The sequence below is a fragment of the Malania oleifera genome, chromosome 9 (genome assembly GCF_029873635.1).
Source record: "Malania oleifera isolate guangnan ecotype guangnan chromosome 9, ASM2987363v1, whole genome shotgun sequence".
In the NCBI taxonomy this organism is placed as follows: Eukaryota; Viridiplantae; Streptophyta; class Magnoliopsida; order Santalales; family Ximeniaceae; genus Malania; species Malania oleifera.
Genome location: NC_080425.1, coordinates 85938237 through 85958585, shown reverse-complemented (window position 1 = coordinate 85958585; position 20349 = coordinate 85938237). Strand labels below are relative to the sequence as shown.

The window sequence follows — 20349 nt, the reverse complement described above, 5'->3', positions numbered from 1 at the left end:
CTCGAATCCTTAAGAAAGACAAATAATACAAAGGGACAAACAAGAATAGAAGTAGTCCCATGCTTTAACATGATGCAAACACCTACAGCATTCAAAACAAAACAACCATAGGATTACCACCTAGGAGAACACCTAAATACGTAACAAGCCAATTCAAAATACCAAACCTTTTGACACATAATGAGAAGGAACACTAGAATCTAACATTAATGCCTTCAATCCCACCCTTGTACAAATTAATCTTCAATCGAAAAACTCCTGAAAAACTTTGCAAGACAGTCAACACATTAGAGAAGCTCTCCATAACCCCAGACAGAGAAAAAAAAATTGGTACATTGACAAACTATAAGTGAGACAGATGCATGTCATCTAAACCCACACCAATCCCCTCACAATACTACCAGCCTTCTACCAATAACTTTTTAAATTTTTTTATAACCAAAGAATTGATTAGAAAAGAGAAGAATGTACGTCAGAAAAAATAATAAGACAAGAAAAAATGGAAACCAGAACATGGAGAATAAGAAATCCTACTTTTACATCAATAACAACAAAATAGAACGAAAATTCATCATAAACTGAAAGCCATCTCAATGAAGCAAAGCCAACCAGTCCCACTGCGGGCCTTCCAAAGAAACATGATGAAAAAGACTGTTAGCCGACACCCACAGCAACGCAAGATATACCAATCTACTCTAAAGCAAATTATTAGCAGCACCCACCCCTTCGAAAATTCTAGTGTTCCCCTCCAACCAGACACACCAAATAATAGCCATAACCCATAACAGTGCATCACCACAAGGCTTTCCTATTCTTTCCTTTTCTAAAACCCCAAAATATGGTAGTACAAAAAGCTTTCAAGGTGGAGGGGCAAACCCAGTCTTCACCAAAAATACCACAAAGTATATTCCAGACAACCCAAGTAAAAGGGCAATGATGAAACAGATGTCAACAAGTCTCACCACTGCTCGAAGGACAAAAATAATTAGTATAAATTTTTTCAAGAACCGCAGTCCAAATAAAAGCTTTTATTTTTTAGGGAGCTTTATTTTCCAGATCAAAGAATTCAAACCAAAACGATCCACATTAGGGTTATTAGTCAAGGAGAAAAAAGATTTACCAGAGAATTCCCCAGAAGGATCTAAACTCCAAACCCTTCCATCACTCCCCAAATGAGCGTGAAAAGAATCAAGCAAACTGGTTGAAAGAGCCAACTCATTAGTCTCCCTACAGTTCAGATTTCTCCCAAAATGGAAATTCAAAAAGAGACTACTCCAGTTCATACAGGCTGACGGGCCAAAAATCTCTGATGTTTAAAGCATCTGCTCTTTTAGGGATCACGGAGACAAAGGTTGAATTAGTGCTAGACATAAATCTGCCTGAACTGTGGAAGTCTTTGAAGACTCCAACTATGTCTTGCTTGAGAATGTCCCAGTCTTGGAAAAACACCATTTCAAGCCATCAGGCTTGGGGGCTTCGTCCCCATTGCAGCTCTTTAAAGCTATAACAATTTCTTCTTCCTCAAAAGGCCTCTCAAGCCACCGAGTAATGGAGAAATTCAGCTTTTTGAAAGAAATACGGTTTATTGTTGCTCTTCAAGCCCCTGCCAAGTATACAGATTCTTTTAGAAATTGCAAATTCCCCTACTAATATCCGCTTCCTCCACAAGGAGCTCGCCCTCCACTTCAACTTTTGTTAACAAGTTGCATCTACAATGCACATTAGCAACTCATTGGAAAAAACTGGTATTCCTGTCTCCTGCCTTCAACCAAAGGGTAGATTTTTGCCTCCATGCTATTTCCTCCGAATGGTTAAAATTGTATTAGATACCAATGGCTAAAATAATTTAGTATTCAGATTCAGTAACCAGTTCAAGTTAAAATTCAAATCAAATTTGAGTTCAGTGTTTTGCACTTATCACTTCCATCCATCTTTAATATCACGTAGATTATCCTTCAAATCCTCTTCTATTCCATTCCCTCCACACTATCGATAATTGTAATACTAGCAATAACAATCACATTATAACAACAATTGCAATAATTATTGAATAAGTAAAAGAAATAATAGTACTAATACTTGTGATGATAAAAGTAATAATATTTTTCTGATAATAATCATAATAATATTATTGTTACTATGATTAGTAGTAAAAAAAATATATAATAATTTTTAATAAAGCAATTTTATGATAATAATTATTGCTATTGTCCTTGTCATTGTTGTTGTTGTTATCAATGTTGTTTGGGTGTACCACATTGCGCCACATGCCATTTTTTTAAACTCCTCCTTTTCATGTGTTCATGTTGAATTTTAGGGCTCGCTATAGATTTTTCCCCAAAAATATTACTCTTCCCATGGCATGGAAACATGGGTCAATGAACCAAGTAGTTAATGAATGTGTCTTAAATGGGTTTGTATTCAACTTAACCAATTTATAAACAGGTGAAAATTCCATGATTGTCTAATAAATTATTTATGAGTTGTAATAGGTACCTCTTAACAAATTTTAGTAATGTTCATCTTTAGGAGTTCCAATTGAAACATTAATGGATACTGATGTCATTACACCCATTGCAAAATTATAATAAACCAAAGGAGGGACATAAACAAGACAAAGTGCATTTAAGAAGAATTGAGAGTTTAAATGCATGAGATGGTCCTACTAGGATCTTGGCTTGTGCATGCGTGTTTGTTTGTTTCTGCTGTGTATTCTTGTCTGCATGATTTTTTTAACAAAAATTAACTCCTGCACGCCAAAAGTGAACCACAGCAAAGGGCTCATTCCATATATCTTGTCTAAAATTATCGACCACCAAACCACAGAGACCCAGACAAGACCTTTAGAAAACCATACTCCATCGAGGAAAATGAACAAGAAAAAGGAAAGTTACAAATAAAATAAAATATCCAGACCACAGGTAAAAATAGCAACCTTAGCATTAAGAAAGCTACCACGCATTCAATTAAAAAATAAACTAAAAATTGTACAACCATAAAACCTCGCAGTGACAGCCCCCCATCACTAGCGGCCCCATCAGCCAAAGAGGGATATTTCAAAAATTGAAGCTATCTACCATAGTAATGTCAAACAAGCATTTGATCTAAAAGATTAAGCCATTATATTGAGGTGTAACTTAACACATGAAAATTTTGAATAAAGAAAACTGCTCAAGGATTTTGATACTGAACCCCAACACCAAATTGTCTCTTTTTTCATAATAAAAAACTTCATTAAGAAAAGACATAATTAAAAGAAGAAGAGGATAAGATATCCTCCATAAGAGCCAAAAAAAAATAATAATAATAACAGCAGTGCGCCTTCCAATCCCTGTGACTATCAGACAGCAATAACGCTCCCCACCTCCCCCCCCCCCCCCCCCCCCAAAAAAAAAAAAAAAAAAAACCCTAAAATAATGTTCACCAAAAGACGCAAAAAAAAAGTGGCTTTCTCCCACACCAAATGCAGAGAGTTCTTCTGATCTTTGAAGATCTCTGCATTTGTTTTGAGCTAAAGCAACCACAGAATAGCACACACCGCACAATTCCAAAAGTCCTCCCTCTATTACTCTTCCCAAACCCCAAATGTTCACCAACAAAAAGTTACACATTCTTTTGAGCTACTAAGCCCTCAACATAACAGGAAACCAAAGAGTTCCACAGGTACCTTGCGACCCAACAGTGACGAAAAAAATGAGCATTAGCCTCATTTACCTCATGGCACTGCAGACAAATGTCTGGCCTAAGAGCTTTATCAGATCTCCCTTTTCTGTAGCAGGTCAATCATATTAATCCTATCAAGAACAAAAGCCCAGATGAAAGCCCGAATCTTAAAGGGAATTTATGCTTTCCAAACAGTTTCAGACAAAAAATGCTGGGATTTGAAGATATTACAGGATGATTAAGGAAAGATTTAGAGGAGAAAGACCCCAAATAATCCCCAACTGAAAACCTAACAGCCCCCCTCAAAGTAGGAAAAAAAGAATCCAGTACACCCAATAAAAGATAAGCTCATTGACCTCTCTTTTTCAGACTCAAACCTAAGAAAATGAGCACCCCCTCAAAGTAGGAAAAAAAGGAATCCAGTACACCCAATAAAAGATAAGCTCATTGACCTCTCTTTTTCAGACTCCTAACAAAATGAAAATCCTAAGAAAATGAGCCCCACTCAGAAAGACAGAAAGCTGAAATTGGTGCTTTATGAAACAAAATAAAGTCTAAAAAAACGTGGCACTAACAGCTCCAATGAAATCTCGCCCACCCAAACATCCTCCCATAACTGAATTCTATTACCATTCCCAATTTAAAGCGAGTGAGAGGAAAGAAAAAACAAACTACCAGTTAAAAAAACTTCCAGAGACCCACATGGGCAACATAGCCAACCCCTTGGTACCCCACCCATTCCGATGCATTAATAACCTGATGCCATAAGGAGGTAGACTCTAAAGGGAACCTCCATATCTATTTCCCAATTAAAGAGATGTCTTCGGAACCACATTACCAGCGCCTAGCACCTCTACAATTTAGGTCTCCTAACCACCTCCCAGTTAATAAGGTGATCCCTCTTAAGTCTTATCTCCCCAAAACCAGACCACAATGAGTCTCTCATAGTTCTCACTAAAGCCCCAGCCCACACTAGTAGAGATTCTAAAAAAAATTTAAAATAAATAAATGGGGACATTGGAGAGGGAAGCATTGATAAGAGTGGTTCTGCCCCCACAACAAAAGATAAGCCCTCTTCCAACATTCTAATCTCCTCCCAACTCTCTCAACCACTGGATCCAAAAAAGCGTCTAACGAATGATTGCCCCTTGAAGGAAGACCAAGATATGATTGCAGCCAAGTAGAGACCTAAAGCTCTCCAAAAGCCCTCTTCCATCCTTCCGATCTCCTCCCAACTCTCTCAATCACTGGATCCCGAAAAGCATCTGATGGTGGATTCCCTGCCCCCCCCCCCCCCCAACAAAAAAGGGAGACCAAGACACAATAAAGGCCAAGCTAAGGAATCGCAGCCAGCTAGGGACCTAAGGCTCTCGAACTCCCTATTACTCAAATTAGTACCCACTAAATCACTTCTGGAAAAATTAATCTTCAGCCTCAAGATCTTCCCACAAATTCTCAACAAGGACGTAATTTGTCTAATACCATGTTATGAAACAACCATTTGATCTTAAAGATAACAGCTCAAGTATTTAGGTTAATGGTCCTTCAATATGAAATCAGAACCTCCATTCCCTAATGGTACAGGATTAGAATCTTGGGTATCCTCATTTTCATAGTTTAATTACAGCACAAGGTAAACTAGGGTCATTGCCTAGCCCATACCTTGGAGCTCAGTTGGCTTGCATGTGAGGAGGCAAGTTACAATAAAACATAATCCTGCCCCTCATTCACTATCTAAGCAATTAAGTCGAGCAGGTTTTCAGTAACTAAAAGCACTTTTAAATGATATTTGTTTATTAGATGTTTGCAAACAGGTAAGCTTGGATGTTGCTTTAATTTGAAATTTGAGTCTCTGCTTCATACTACAGTTTTTTTCTTTTCCCTTTTTTTTTTGGGGGGGGGGGGGGGGCTACAGTGACATGTAGATAACAATTTCAAAAGCAAGGAGTTTCAAATAAATTGAATGAAGCTATCAGACACCATAAATAGCACATGTGCACATACCTCTAATATCCCAGGATTTTGCATCACGATACCAAGAATGCGGCGCATAAGTCCTTTATGGACAATCTTGTTGATTGTCCCATCTCCATTTATCCATGGTAATATTGGCCTACATAAATGCGAATCAGCAGAAGAAAATTCAAATGTTTCACCGTCATGTTTCCCTCCCAGCCTGCAGCTCTCAAGCTCCTCAATGGACTGAATATTGTTTGAGAATTGAACAACCTCTTCTGGAAGATTAAGAATGGTAACTTTATGCACATCATCAGTGTTCATGTTTGATTCCCTCTGACAGTTAGTCTCAAGCTTTTTTGGCTGGAGGATCAATTGATGATCAATACTTGTTCCAGGTGATTTTATGGATGGAGTCGGATTATCTTGACTATAACCAGTTGTTGACATCAAAAAGTACTTCATACGATATAAAGCATCAACAACATGCACAGAGTCATAAGCATTCACCTGAATAAATAGCATCGATACATTATAAAAGTTCACCATATGAAATATTAAACCTTATATGGACAGATAATAGAGCAGTTAAATTTAACGAGGTTAAATTTGAGCCAGCTAATCTAGCCCTAACTGGCTCAAATGTGGAACATGAGAATGTTATTGAACATTGGTTCAGGATGAAAATTCTAGTGATGTGGCCTGAGCCTCCTTTTCTCTTTCACAAACTCAGATACCAGCTTGCTGCCAATAATCACTTTTACCAGAACCTCAACAAGAATCATCACACCACTAATCAAGTCATAATTCCATCACTCAGGGATCATAGCAGTCATTTGTATATCACAATGAGGGTGCTAAGATTGAGCAAGATTTCCAAACCCCAGCAGTTTCAGCCCAGGATCAGTGTACACGCGCACACACCACACATTAATGCATTATAATTTACCCAAGTTCACACAATTTCAAATTCATTTTCCAAAATGATACGTTAATCATCAGCAAAACTAACCTTCAAAACTCGTCCAAATACTTCGAGCACGTCGACAATAAGTTCAGCCATTTTTTCTCCTGAAGAAAAAACACCAACAAAGAGTCAATATGTTGGAGTTTGTATGCATGTAGCTTCTATTCTGAAGCTGAATCTGATATACACAAAACAGCATACACAAAAGAATACAAAGCATACCTTTCATCTCCAAAACTTCAGAAATTTCTCCCATGCTCAAACCTTGATCACCAGCCCTATGAATGGCTGTATAAGCAGTCCTAAAGTGCTCAGGATAGAAGGGAATTATCTGTTCTTTATCAGGATGTTCTGACATCAAACATTCAGCATAGCTTGTCATAGCTTCCCATGAAGACTCACTGGAAACCTCCGTTAGATGAATACCAGTGTCATAGTCAAGAATGTCCTCCATATGGTCAGAATGACATGGACTGCTTCCAGTTATCTGACCCCAGGCAGTGTTCAATTGATCATTCTCATCAAAGGGAACCAAACCTGTACGAATATCCCCATCTCTAAAAATTTCTAAAGCATTGTCTGTTGAAATCATTTTACGACTCAAGGATATCATGATTCCAGGAAAACCTTTTGCTTTGCGAGATTTAATCTCGCCTTCAATCCCCAAAGATTTTGGTTTTTTAGGCTGCTCGTCATTGCAAAACTCATTGTCCTCAGCCTTACGTTTTAAGCTTCTCGAATCCTCGGCCTCTCCAACACCATCGTCAGGCAAGGATGGCATAATGGACAGTTCTCCCAAAGAAACTAGAGCAAACAAATGGAAAATGTCCCCACACTGCAAATCTGCAGTAAGATTAATGCCCTCTTCCATCGTATCTTTCTCTCTTTCATGTAGCCAACTAGAAAACTTAGCAGCTCTCTTTCCAGTATTTGTCGGAAATGGAGACGAAGAAACACTTTGCAGAAACTGTTGAGAAAGAACAAAAGGATGACTGCCATTACCTGCAACCTGTCCAACAGAGAAACAGCATTCAAAATAGAATGAAATGCATTTATACAAACAAATTTATTTTGTATGAAGAGAATTGAAGGGGGACAAGCGTAGAAAATGAGAATAAATCTATTGTATATTCAATTGCATATTCTTTACATACTTGGGTCCCTATTTAACATGTACGCAGAAAATAAAATATGGAAATATAAAAGTCAACCCATACAATCAGCCTAAATATCGGATCCAATTAGAGCCTTAATCTTCTACCACAATCTTCTCCAAATCACTTCCAAATCATTCAGGATTTCCACACTCCCCCTCAAGTTGGATCATAGATATTGATCATGTCCAACTTGCAAATAAACTCTTCAAAGCTAGATCTCTGTAATCCCTTGGTGAAAATATCTGCTAATTGTTCTCTTGTAGGGATATAGGTCATGCAAATTGTCCCCTTCTCAATTTTCTCCTTTATAAAATGCATGTCTGCTTCTATATGTTTAGTCCTATCATGCTGAACAGGATTATGAGAAATACTAATGGCGGCTTTGTCGCAATAGAGTTTGATGGGGAGCTCTACTGTGATGTGTAGTTCTTCCAGAAGTTTTGGTAACCATAGCCCTTCACACATCCCTTGTACAACAGCTCTAAATTCAGCCTCGGCACTGCTTCTAGCTACCACACTCTGCTTCTTACTCCTCCATGTTACTAGATTTCCCCAAACATAGGTACAATAGCCAGTAGTAGACCTTCTGTCTTCTGCTGATCCTGCCCAATCCGCATCTGTGTAGATCTCTACCTTCTTACTGTCACCTTTCTTGAAGAGTAGTCCTCACCCTGGAGAACCTTTTAGATATTTGAGAATCTTATATACTGCTTCTAGGTGACTCTCCTTTGGTGAGTGCATGTGCTGACTGACCACACTTACAGTGAAAGCAATGTCAAGTCTAGTGTGAGAGAGGTAGATCAATCTACCTACTAGTCTCTGATATCTCTCTCTATCCATAGGCTTTCCTACATCTTCTGTTCTTTTTCCTGCCCCGATAGGAGTATCCCTTGGTTTACAACCAAGCATGCCAGTCTTGGTCAAAAGGTCAAGTACATACTTTCTCTGGGAGACACTAATTCCCTTTCTTGATCTGGGGACCTCCATTCCCAGGAGATATCGCATTTGACCCAGGTTTTTTACTTCTAACTCTGTGGCTAAGACCATCTTCAATTTCTCCACCTCTCCTATGTCATCTCCGGTGAGAATGATGTCATCGACATACACAATCAGGATGGTCTTTCTTCCCTCATTGGACTGTTTGAAGAACATAGTGTGATCTGATTGCCCCTGTCGGTATCCTTGATTCTTTATTATCTTTGCAAATCTATCAAACCACGCCCTTGTTGATTGCTCGAGTCCATATAGGGATTTCTTCAATTTACACACTCTAGTTTCTTCTCCCTCCTTGCAAAATCCTGGTGGTAGCGTCATGAACACTTCTTCTTCTAGCTCATCATTCAGAAAAGCATTCTTGATGTCAAACTGATGGAGTGGCCAATCCAGGTTTGCTGCCAAGGACAAGAGAACCAATATGGTGTTCAGCTTTGCTACTGGTGCAAACGTTTTGGTGTAGTCAATACCGTATGTCTGAGTCAACCCCTTTGCCACAAGGCAAGCTTTGTATCGTTCTACTGTGCCATCAGCCTTGTACTTTACTGTGAACACCCACTTATAGCCCACTAGTTTCTTCCCCCTTGGCAAAGTCATCACCTCCCAAGTTCCATTCTTTTCTAGTGCCCTTATCTCTTCCATCACTGCCTCTCTCCACTCTAGAATCTCCAAGGCTTCTTGAATGTTTTAAGGAATCTGGATTCTTTCAAGGTTAGAAGTTAAAGCACGACACTTGGCAGAAAGAGCATTGTAAGATACAAATTTTGAGATAGGGTGGAGAGTACATAAACGAGGTTGTTTTCTAAGAGCAATGGGTAAGTCATCTTTTACTTGGTCGGGATTGGAGTTGGACTCATGAGGAGTTGGAACTATCACCGGTTCTGGCTCTTTTTGTGCTTCGGAAGTGAGAGTCTCATTGGACTTCGATTTTGGCCTCCTTGAGTAGACAAGTGTTTCCCTATTTGAATGTATTTCCACATCTCCCCTTGAGTTCAAGTTTCCTTCTATACTAGGCTAAGGAGCAGATATAGGGTATGGAGGGGTCTCGAAAACAGCAATATCGAAGTAGTCTTGAGTTTGAGGGTTGAGCTTTACTCAAGGACTCCCCCTGAAGCAAGTAGTATGGGGTACGTTCGAAGAAGGTGACATCCAAGCTAACATAGAGTTTCTGGGAAATCAAGTCATAGCATTTGTAACCCTTCTGTGTGGGAGAATAACCAAGAAAGACACATCTAAGTGCTCTGGGATCCAATTTACTTCGCTTGGGTGCGTGAATGTGGACAAATACTGTCATGCCCCGAACCCCGAAAGGGGCCCCAGCGTGTGATCTGAGAACCTAACTTGTACTTGTATCATACAAACATTCATGATACCAATAAATATGAGGATCCAACCCGATAGGGCTCGCGGATACCCTACTCACAACCACTACTCACATGAATAACGTAGCGGAACATATTTCAACCTATTACATTCATTCATACCAGAGTACTAAGTCTGTCACAATACAAAACATCAACCCAAGGGATCCAACATAATCCAAAATGACATCCCGGCTACAGTTCAGTACTCACAACAGTACTTACAAAAACTAACAATATACTACGCTCCAGAACCCTCTAGAACGCTAGGTCCGGCTACCTGAAGGACCTAAAACAGATTTGTATGATTGGGGTGAGATACTTCTCAATAAGGGAGAATCAGGTTATATCAGTGTGTGGGCACATGAGTGTTATTCCAATAAGAAACAAAGCATTTCACATTTCCAGCATTTTCACAAACAATTCCAATATATTTCACAATTATCGGTATAATCCAGCAAACCGGAATGTCATCATTGACTCACGGTATTGAACCGGCATTCCACAACCCTCGATATTATCCGGCAACCCGGCATGTCATTATTGACCCCACGGTATTGAACCGCCATTCCACAACCCTCGATATTATTCGGCAAACCGGCATGTCATTATTGATGCCACGGTATTGAATCGGCGTTTTAGTAAACATAATCCGGCAAACCGGCATGTCATTATTGACCCACGGTATTGAACAAGCACAAATCTAGTGTTTTCACACTCTTTGGCATAAACCAGCAATTTACGACCACCGGTATTAACCCGGCATGTCTTACCATCCCACGGTATTAATCCAGAATGTCTCGACCCCACAAAATCAAACCGGCATGTCATTATTGACCCCACGGTAATGAAACCGGCATTTCAATAACCACCATTCCTGAAAACAGTTTGGAACTCCAGTTCCTATATTCCATTTCAAACACATCACAACTCAATCATCACAAAATATCCTCTCCTGCCACACCTATTTGGATAATTAAACAATCATATGATAATTGATTCGGAAATACAGTTTAACAAAGAATAAAGGTACGGTCATCTCTATACTTTAGTTTTATTCAAATAAACGATTTTCCAAAAGAAATGGAGACAATACCCGAAACTCTAATTTTCCCGAAAACGGCACACCCTAAAAGCCGGCAATCTCACCCAGTGAAATTTTCCAAAGAAGTAACCAAAACATCCGTATAAACATAACCTATAGTTCTATCAGATCAAATTTTAAAAATAACTGATATAAACAAATCCCCTTACCTCTTCCCCAATACCGAAACATGACTCCAAACGACTCAAAACAACCACACAGATTCCCAAATCCTAAAACCGAAAGACCATACGTCAATATCACCCTATTTAGTACAGATCTACAAGTCACTAGGCTTGTTTTGACCCCTATCTCAACTTCGGGGTAAAAACCCGGAAATCCCCAAATCGAGATTCTACTCCGTAGGACTTGTAGAGATTCACCCGCTGATCCACGTAGTAACGTTGGATCGTTAATTCGGGCAATGAGCCGCCCGAGATCTTAGAGAGAGAGTGAATTCGCGGTTTAGAGAGAGTTATATAATAATCATAACTTAGCCCTTAAGTAATCTAAAAATATCTACTCCAAGAAATGTATATATAAATATCTAAAAATATATCCTCCAAGATTTTTTTATTTTTTTTTTTTTGTTCAGGTTACTACAATCTCCCCTCCTTATAAAATTTCGTCCTCAAAATTTGCTAACTGTTTCTATTACATCATTTGAACTCTAACTGCTCTGTCTCTAGGAAGAGCCGGCGGCCACCCACATAGCAGCCCCATCGCAAATTTATTACCTGCCCTCACTTATGGAGGAGGAATACCGTGGTTACACACATTGTTTTAAATTTCCACGAAATTGTCGAAATTTCCGATTTCCGTCACCCTCGAAATCGAAATGGCAGTCGATTTCTGTCTTACATAATTTTCATCGAAATCTCAATGAATCATCCGATATTTATCGAAATCTCGAAATTTTAGCGAAACTTGTCAAAATTTTAACTATACAATGAAATTTCGTCAAAATTCAAATGAGAAATTTAGGAGTGAAGTGAAATTTCTATCTTTATTTATTTTATTTATTTTATCGAAACAAAAGATTATTACAAGTGTTTTTGAGTTTATATGAAAAAATAAACTTACAATAACATTTTATTTAACCATTCATGTCTAAATTATCATTATTTGTACAATAAATAATATTTAAATGATTTATGAATTTCATTTGTATTAACTAAATATATTTAATGTACATTATCCTACAAATATGTTTGATACACATACTATTTTACAACTTTTCCACCTCATACAAAACATAGATGTATTTAATTTCTAATATATTAGTCCTAAAACTTATAATATTATGTTTGTTAACCATTTCTAAAGTTTCACAAAGAATTCCGTGCTTTATTACAAATTTCTGTTATTTTTTCAAATCGAAATCAAAATTGACATCGAAATCGAAATTTCCGTACTTTTGGAGCTTCGAAATTTGAGTCGAAACCGAAATTTAAGACCTTGGTTACACATAACGTCTCAGGAGATTACAAATACAAGCTCTCCCGAAGACCAAACAAATCACTCACTTACCACTCTGCTTACCTGTCTAACTCTGAGCATCTTTGAATAACTGAGGATACTTTTGACGTATCTCTGACTCTAACTCCTATGAAACTTCCTTGACTGCATGATTACGCTAAAGTATATTCACAAGCGGAATCTTCTTAGTACGTAGCTCCCGTTCCTTACGGTCTAGAATCTGAACCGGCATTTCATCATATGCTAAAGTGTTCCCGAGCTCCAAGGACTCATAGTTGATCACATGCGAAGGATCAGGAACATACCTCCTAAGCATGGACACGTGGAACACGTCGTGAATCCTAGACAGTGTTGGGGCTAATGTTATCTTATACGCCACCAGACCGATTCTCTCCATAATCTCGAATGGCTCGACGTATCTAGGGCTCAGCTTGCCCTTCCTACCAAACCTCATCACCCCCTTCATCGGAGCAATCCTCAAAAATATCTTACCCCCTACCTTGAACTCCAACTTCCGACGGCGAACATCCGCATAACTCTTCTACTGACTCTAGGCTGTTTTAATTCTATCCCTGATCAATTTAACCTTCTTAGAAGTCTGCTGCATGAGTTCGGGTCCCAACATCTATCGTTCACCGACCTCATCCCAGTACATAGGAGATTGACACCTCCAACTATACAATACCTCGAATGGTGTCATCTCGATATTAGCTTGGAAGCTATTGTTGTAGGCAAACTCCACCAACGGTAGAAACCGTATCCAATAACCGCCGAAGTCCAACACACAAGCACGTAACATATCCTCCAAGATTTGAATTGTCCTTTCCGACTGTCCATCAGTCTGAGGGTGAAATGTCGTACTAAAGGTAAGCTTAGTCCCCAGTGCTTCCTATAAACTTTTCTAGAACCGAGAAGTGAATCTTGGATCTCGATCTAAAACAATGGACACCGGTACTCTGTGCATTCTGACTATCTCCTAAACGCATAGCTCTGCCAACCTATTCAAGGAGTGGTTAACCTTCATCGGCACAAAGTGAGCAATCTTAGTCAACCTGTCGACAATCACCAAGATCGCATTCTGCCCGTGAAGTGCTGGTGGAAACCCTGTAACAAAGTCCATGGAGATATGCTCCAATTTCTACTTAGGAATACTCAATAGCTGCAACGGCCCTGCCGGCCTCTGATGCTTAGCCTTCACTTACTGACACGTCAGTAATTTCTCTACAAATTAAGCAATCTTCCTTTTCATGCCACTCCACCAAAAGGATTCGCGTAGATCCTGATACATCTTCATACTACCTGGATGTACCGTAAACAAAGAACGATGTGTCTCCTCCAAAATCGTCCTTTTTATCTCCTCATCGTTTGGAACACACAACCTGGTGTCAAACCTTAATACACCATTATTAAAGATGTTAAAATCTGCAACCAACCTCTTCTGCACTTTCTCTACAACCTCCACTAACTCCTCATTATTGGCCTGCGGGGCTTTAATTCTCTCAAACAATGTCGTCTAGATCACAAAACTAGCAATGAATGTCTAGTGATTACCACCCACCAATTCTACATTGAGACTTTCCAGATCCATTCTGATATGATGTTGATCTACCACCGCAGATATTGGCGCATGCTCTGACTTCCGACCCAACGCATCAGCTACCACGTTAGCCTTTCCTAAGTGATAACTGATGGTGCAATTGTAGTCCTTGATCAGCTTAAGCCACCTCCTCTGCCTAATATTCAACTCCTTCTGCATGAAAAAGTATTTGAGGTTCTTATGATCCATGAAGATCTCACACTTTTCACCGTACAAGTAGTGTCTCTAGATCTTCAATGCATACACCATTGCCACCAACTTCAAATCATGTGTAGGGTAATTCTTCTCATACTCCTTGAGTTGCCGAGAAGCATAAGTAATCACTTTCCCCTGTTGCATCAGCACACATCCCAAACTCTTCAAAGATGCGTCGCTATATAATACAAAACCACCGTCCCCAGATGGGATGGTCAAAACCGGAGCAGTGACTAGTCGGTGTTTCAACTCCTGGAAGCTCTGCTCACACCCACCAGTCTAATCAAATTTCACATCCTTCCTCGTTAACCGTGTCAGAGGGCCAGATAACTTAGAGAATCCGTCCACGAATCGACGATAATACCCTGCCAATTCTAGGAAACTCCAAACCTCCTGCACGCTCTTTGGTTTCACCCAGTCAACGACTGCTTCAATCTTACCTAGATCAACTGAGATACCACCCCTCGACATGACATGGCCCAGAAATACAACCTGTTCCAACCAGAACTCGCATTTCTTCAGCTTAGCATACAACTTCCTTTCCTACAGTACCTGAAGCACCAACCTCAAATAGTTTTCATGCTCTTCTGGACTCCTCGAGTATACCAAAATATCGTCGATAAACACCACCACAAATTGGTTCATGTATTCATGGAAAACCCTGTTCATTAGATCCATAAATACCGCCGGAGCGTTAGTCAACCCGAATGACATGACTAGAAACTCATAGTGGTCATATCTGGTTCAGAAAGAATCTTTACCACATCCTCAGACTTAACCTTCACTAGATGATACCCTAACCGTAGATCGATCTTAGAGAAGACCTGCGTTCCTTATAGCTGGTCAAACAAATCATCTATAAACGGGTATCTGTTTTTAACTATTACCTTGTTAATCTCACAGTAGTCAATGCACATCCTTATTGACCTGTCTTTCTTTTTCACAAACAACACTGGAGCTCCCCAAGGCGAAACACTGGGTCTAATAAAACCTTTATCCAGTAATTCCTGCAACTGTTCCTTCAACTCTTTAAGTTCTACTAGAGCCATCCGGTATGGAGCTTTAAAAATCGGTACCTTTCCTGACAGCAATTCAATAGCAAACTCCACCTTGAGATTGAGATTAGGAGGTAAACCGGGTAAGTCTTCCGGGAATTCATTAACCACTCGGATATCCTCGAGCTTTAACTCATCCCGCGGTGGCTCCTTTACACATGCTAGGTACCCTTGACACCCATCCAAAAGTAACCTTTTTGCCTATATTGCCGATAGAATCTATGGCACCGAGCGCGCACACAATCCCACGAACTTATACTCCTGTCCATCCGGAGGTCTAAACACTACCTCTTTCCGGTTACAATTGATGACAGCAAAATTGGAGGATAACCAGTCCATCCCCAGAATAACATCAAACTCGTACATGTCGAATACCACTAGATTCACCGGTAGCGTCCTTCCCTAAATTTCTATAGGATAATTCCCCAACTTCTTCCTACATATCACCATACTCCCCGATGGTGTCGCCACGGACAATTCCCACATCCATCACTTGGGTTTCAACCCCACACAATTTCACAAAATTTGCAGATATAAAGGAGTGGGTTGCTCCCGAATCAAATAAGACAACGGCTTTATTCGAAAACAATAACATGGTATCTGTCACCACGTCGCCCGCATTCTCCGCATCGGCAGGGGTAAGCGAGTAAACTCTCGCCTGAGCAGTGTTCTTCTTCGAATTTCCCCGGGGCACCTGGTTACCTCCCCCGTACTAATTCAGTGCAAGCGTAGCATTCATCGGCGCACAACAGACTCGTGCCACGTGGCCCTGTTCGCCGCAATGGCGACAGTTACCCGCGAATGGCCGGCACTCACCCTCATGCCACCCATGGCACCTGGAACACCATGCGCGAGATGAATCCCCCTATGGACCCCGTGGTTCCACCTCTTATCGTTTACCAGCACCGTAGTTATTCTTCTTCCACTACCCCTGATGAGCACCAGTCTGAGAACCAAAAGGCGCTAGCCTCTTCTTCTGATCCTGGACTACCACTTCCTCCTGAAGACTAGCTTCAGCCATGGTGGCTTTATCCACCAGTACAGTGAATTCCAGAATCTGTAGAACTGCCACCTGCTTACGGATATCCTTCCGAGTCTTCTCATACTCGTTCGATATCATGCACAGAGCAAAACGAGATAGCTCGATGTAGCGGGCCACATATCTCTGCATCGTCAAGGTTCCCTGGGTCAGACTTGAGTACTCATTCGCCTTCGCGTCTCGGGTGGAAGCCGGGAAGTATCGCTCAAAGAATATCTCCTTGAAACGGCTCCACGTCATCTCTGATGGCCCGATCTTCTGCTCCTCCGCAAACTCACAGTCGTCCACCATCTCTCAGCTTCACCTACTACCTGAAATGTAGCATAAAGAACCCTCTGTTTTCATCTGTGCAGTGCAGAACTTTCAGTATCTTTTCTATCTTCTACACCCAGTTCTCAACCACTATTAGGTCAGATCCTCCAGTGAACGTCGGAGGATGCATGCCGGTAAATTTCTCGATAGTGCAACCTGTAGCAGTAGGTGGACGTTCCCGTCCCCTAACATTCCGCCCAATCTCTCGCAAGACCTGTTCAGTCAAGCCTCGAGGCACGGCAAGAGACCCATCGCTCGAAGTCCCCTTCAAGCTACCGTCCAAGTTGTTATCCTTGAACTCCATTCTGAAAACAGGATAAGAATAGATTAGTATTCCTATGTCATAGCACAATAAACACAATCATTATAAAATAATCATGTTAACATCTAAACTCTCGGGTCCAGGTCTACCTCACCGCACCGACACGAAACCATCAATGCTTTGTCGTGGTTTTATTGAAATCGTCATTCCAGGAAAAACTCAAAACACTTTCAATGAATCCCGGTCTAGCTACAAGACAACCTCGACCTACGTTAACCATATCTCAATCTACCCATTACTTACATTCCTATAATCTAGTATGTTCACCCAATCAAGCCTAACCCAACAACCTGGTTAGCTCTAATACCAAATTGTCACGCCTCGAACCCCGAAAGTGGGCACTGGGGTGTGATCTGAGAACCTAACCTGTATTTATATCATACAAACATCCATGATGCCAATAAATATAAGGGTCCAACTCGATAGGGCTCGCAGATACCCTACTCACAACCACTATTCACATGAATAACGCAACGAAACATATTTCAACCTATTACATTCATTTATACTAGAGTACTAAGTCTGTCATAATACAAAACATTAACCCAAGGTATCCAACATAATCCAAAATGACATCCCGGCTACAGTTCAGTTTTCACAACAGTTTTTACAAAAACTAACAGAATACTATGCTCCAGAACCCTCTAGAATGCTAGGTCCGGCCACCTGAAGGACCTGAAAATTTGTATGATTGGGGTGAGACACTTCTCAGTAAGGGAGAACCAGGTTATATCAGTGTGTGGGCACATGAGTGTTATTCCAATAAGAAACAAAGCATTTCACATTTCCAGTATTTTCACAAACAGTTCCAGTATATTTCACAATCATCGGTATAATCCGGAAAACCGACAAGTCATTATTGACCCACGGTATTGAACCGTCATTCCACAACCCTCGATATTATCCGGCAACCCAGCATGTCATTATTGACCCCACGGTATTGAACCGGCATTTTAGTAACCATAATCCGACAAATCGGCATGTCATTATTTACCCACGGTATTGAACCGACATTCCACAACCCTCGATATTATCCGACAAACCGGCATGTCATTATTGACCCCACGGTATTGAACCAGTGTTTTAGTAACCATAATCCGGCAAACCAGCATGTCATTATTGACCCACGGTATTGAACAAGCACAAATCTAGTGTTTTCACACTCTTCGACATAAACCGGCAATTTACGACCATCAGTATTAACCCGGCATGTCTTACCACCCCACGATGTTCATCCGGAATGTCTTGACCCCATGGAATCAAATCGGCATGTCATTATTGACCCCACGGTAATGAAACCGGCATGTCAGTAACCACCATTCCTGAAAACAGTTTGGAACTCCAGTTCCTATATTCCATTTCAAACACATCACAACTCAATCATCACAAAATATCCTCTCCTGCCACACCTATTTGGATAATTAAACAATCATATGATAATTGATCCGGAAATACAGTTTAACATAGAATAAAGGTACGGTCATCTCTATACTTTAGTTTTAATCAAATAAACGATTTTTCAAAAGAAACGAAGACGATACCCGAAACCCTAATTTTCCCGAAAACCGCACACCCGAAAAGCCGGCAATCTCACCTGGTGAAATTTTCCAAGGAAGTAACCAAAACATTCGTATAAACATAGCCTACAGTTCTACCGGATCAGATTTTAAAAATAACTTATATAAACAAATCCCCTTACCTCTTCCCGTATACCGAAACACGACTCCAAGCGGCTCGAAACAACCACACGGATCCCCAAATCCTAAAACTAAAAGACCATACGTCAATATCACCCTATTTAGTACAGATCTACAAGTCACTAAGCTCGTTTCGACCCTTAACTCAACTTTGGGGTAAAAACTAGGAAATCCCCAAATCGAGATTCTACTCTGTAGGACTTGTAGACATTCACCCGTTGATCCATGTAGTAACATTGGATCGTCAATTCGGGCAACGAGCCGCCCAAGATCTTAAAGAGAGAGAGAGTGAATTCGCGGTTTAGAGAGAGAGAGAGAGTTATATAATAAACATAACTTAGCCCTTAAGTAATCTAAAAATATCTCCTCCAAAATATTTATATATAAATATCTAAAAATATCTCCTCCAAGATTTTTTTTTTTTTTTTTTTTTGTTCGGGTTACTACAAACACAGTGGACCCAAAAACACAAAGCAGAAGATATGAGCCAAGCCTAGAATTGGGAAAAGTCTCTTGGAGTTTTTGGAGCGGAGTTGCAAAGGATAGGACTTTACTAGGCATTCGGTTAATGAGGTATGTGGCTGTCAAAATTGAGTCACCCCAAAATTTTGTTGGCATGTGAGAGGTGAACAACAGGGCACGAGCAACCCCATTTTGTTGAGGGGTGTCAATGCAAGAGCTTTGATGGATAATACCATTCTCTTGAAGATACGTGCCCAAGGAGTGATTGAAATACTCAGTACCACTATCAGTCCAAATGATTTGGATTTTTGTGTGTAACTGGGTTTGTATCATAAAGTGAAAATTCATGAAGATTGATTATACCTCAGTTTTATCAGTCAATAAATATACCCAACACAGACGAGTGTGATCATCAATAAAAGTAATAACCATTTTGTACGGGTCCTATTAGGAGTACGAGAAGGGCCCCATAGATCACTATGAATCAAACTAAATGGCATGGATGGTTTATACTGAGATCTAGGAAAAGTAGTACAATGGTGTCTGGCAAGTTCACACACTTCACACTGAAAATCCAAGGCAGTTTTATTTAAACATATTAAAGGAAATAAGTGTTACAAATACTAAAAACTAGGATGTCCCATCCTTTTGTGCCATAACAAAAATTCACTTTCCCTAGGAGTAGATGCAGAATTACAAATAGTAGGAGGACACAGTCCATTCACATTAGCATTGTCAAAGTAGTAGAGCCCGTCACATTCTGTAGCACTGCCAATCGTCTTCCCTGATGATAGGTCTAAAAGACACAATGAGATGGTAGGAATTTAGCTGAGCAATTAGACTGTTAGGTTAACTGACTAATAGATAGCAAATTGCACGATAAATTAGGAACGTGGAGGAAAGATTCAAGAGTAATAGATTCAGAAATACGTATACTCCCTTTGCCGGCAACAAGGGATAGAGTCCCATCTGCAATTTTGACTTTTAAATTACCGGCATAAGGTGAGTAT

General features: G+C 40.1%; 1 protein-coding gene across 4 annotated transcripts in view; it reads right to left on the bottom strand.

Moving 5' to 3' along the window:
- Positions 1-20349, bottom strand: part of LOC131164495 (uncharacterized) — a 66403-nt gene that overhangs the window by 3802 nt on the left and 42252 nt on the right. For all 4 annotated transcript variants that reach the window (XM_058121742.1, XM_058121743.1, XM_058121744.1 and 1 more), the window contains exons 14-16: positions 6809-7595; positions 6632-6690; positions 5668-6129 (exon numbers count right to left, since the gene is read on the bottom strand). In XM_058121742.1, the coding sequence (XP_057977725.1) occupies positions 5668-6129; positions 6632-6690; positions 6809-7595 (1308 nt within the window). The remainder of the gene's footprint in view (positions 1-5667; positions 6130-6631; positions 6691-6808; positions 7596-20349) is intronic.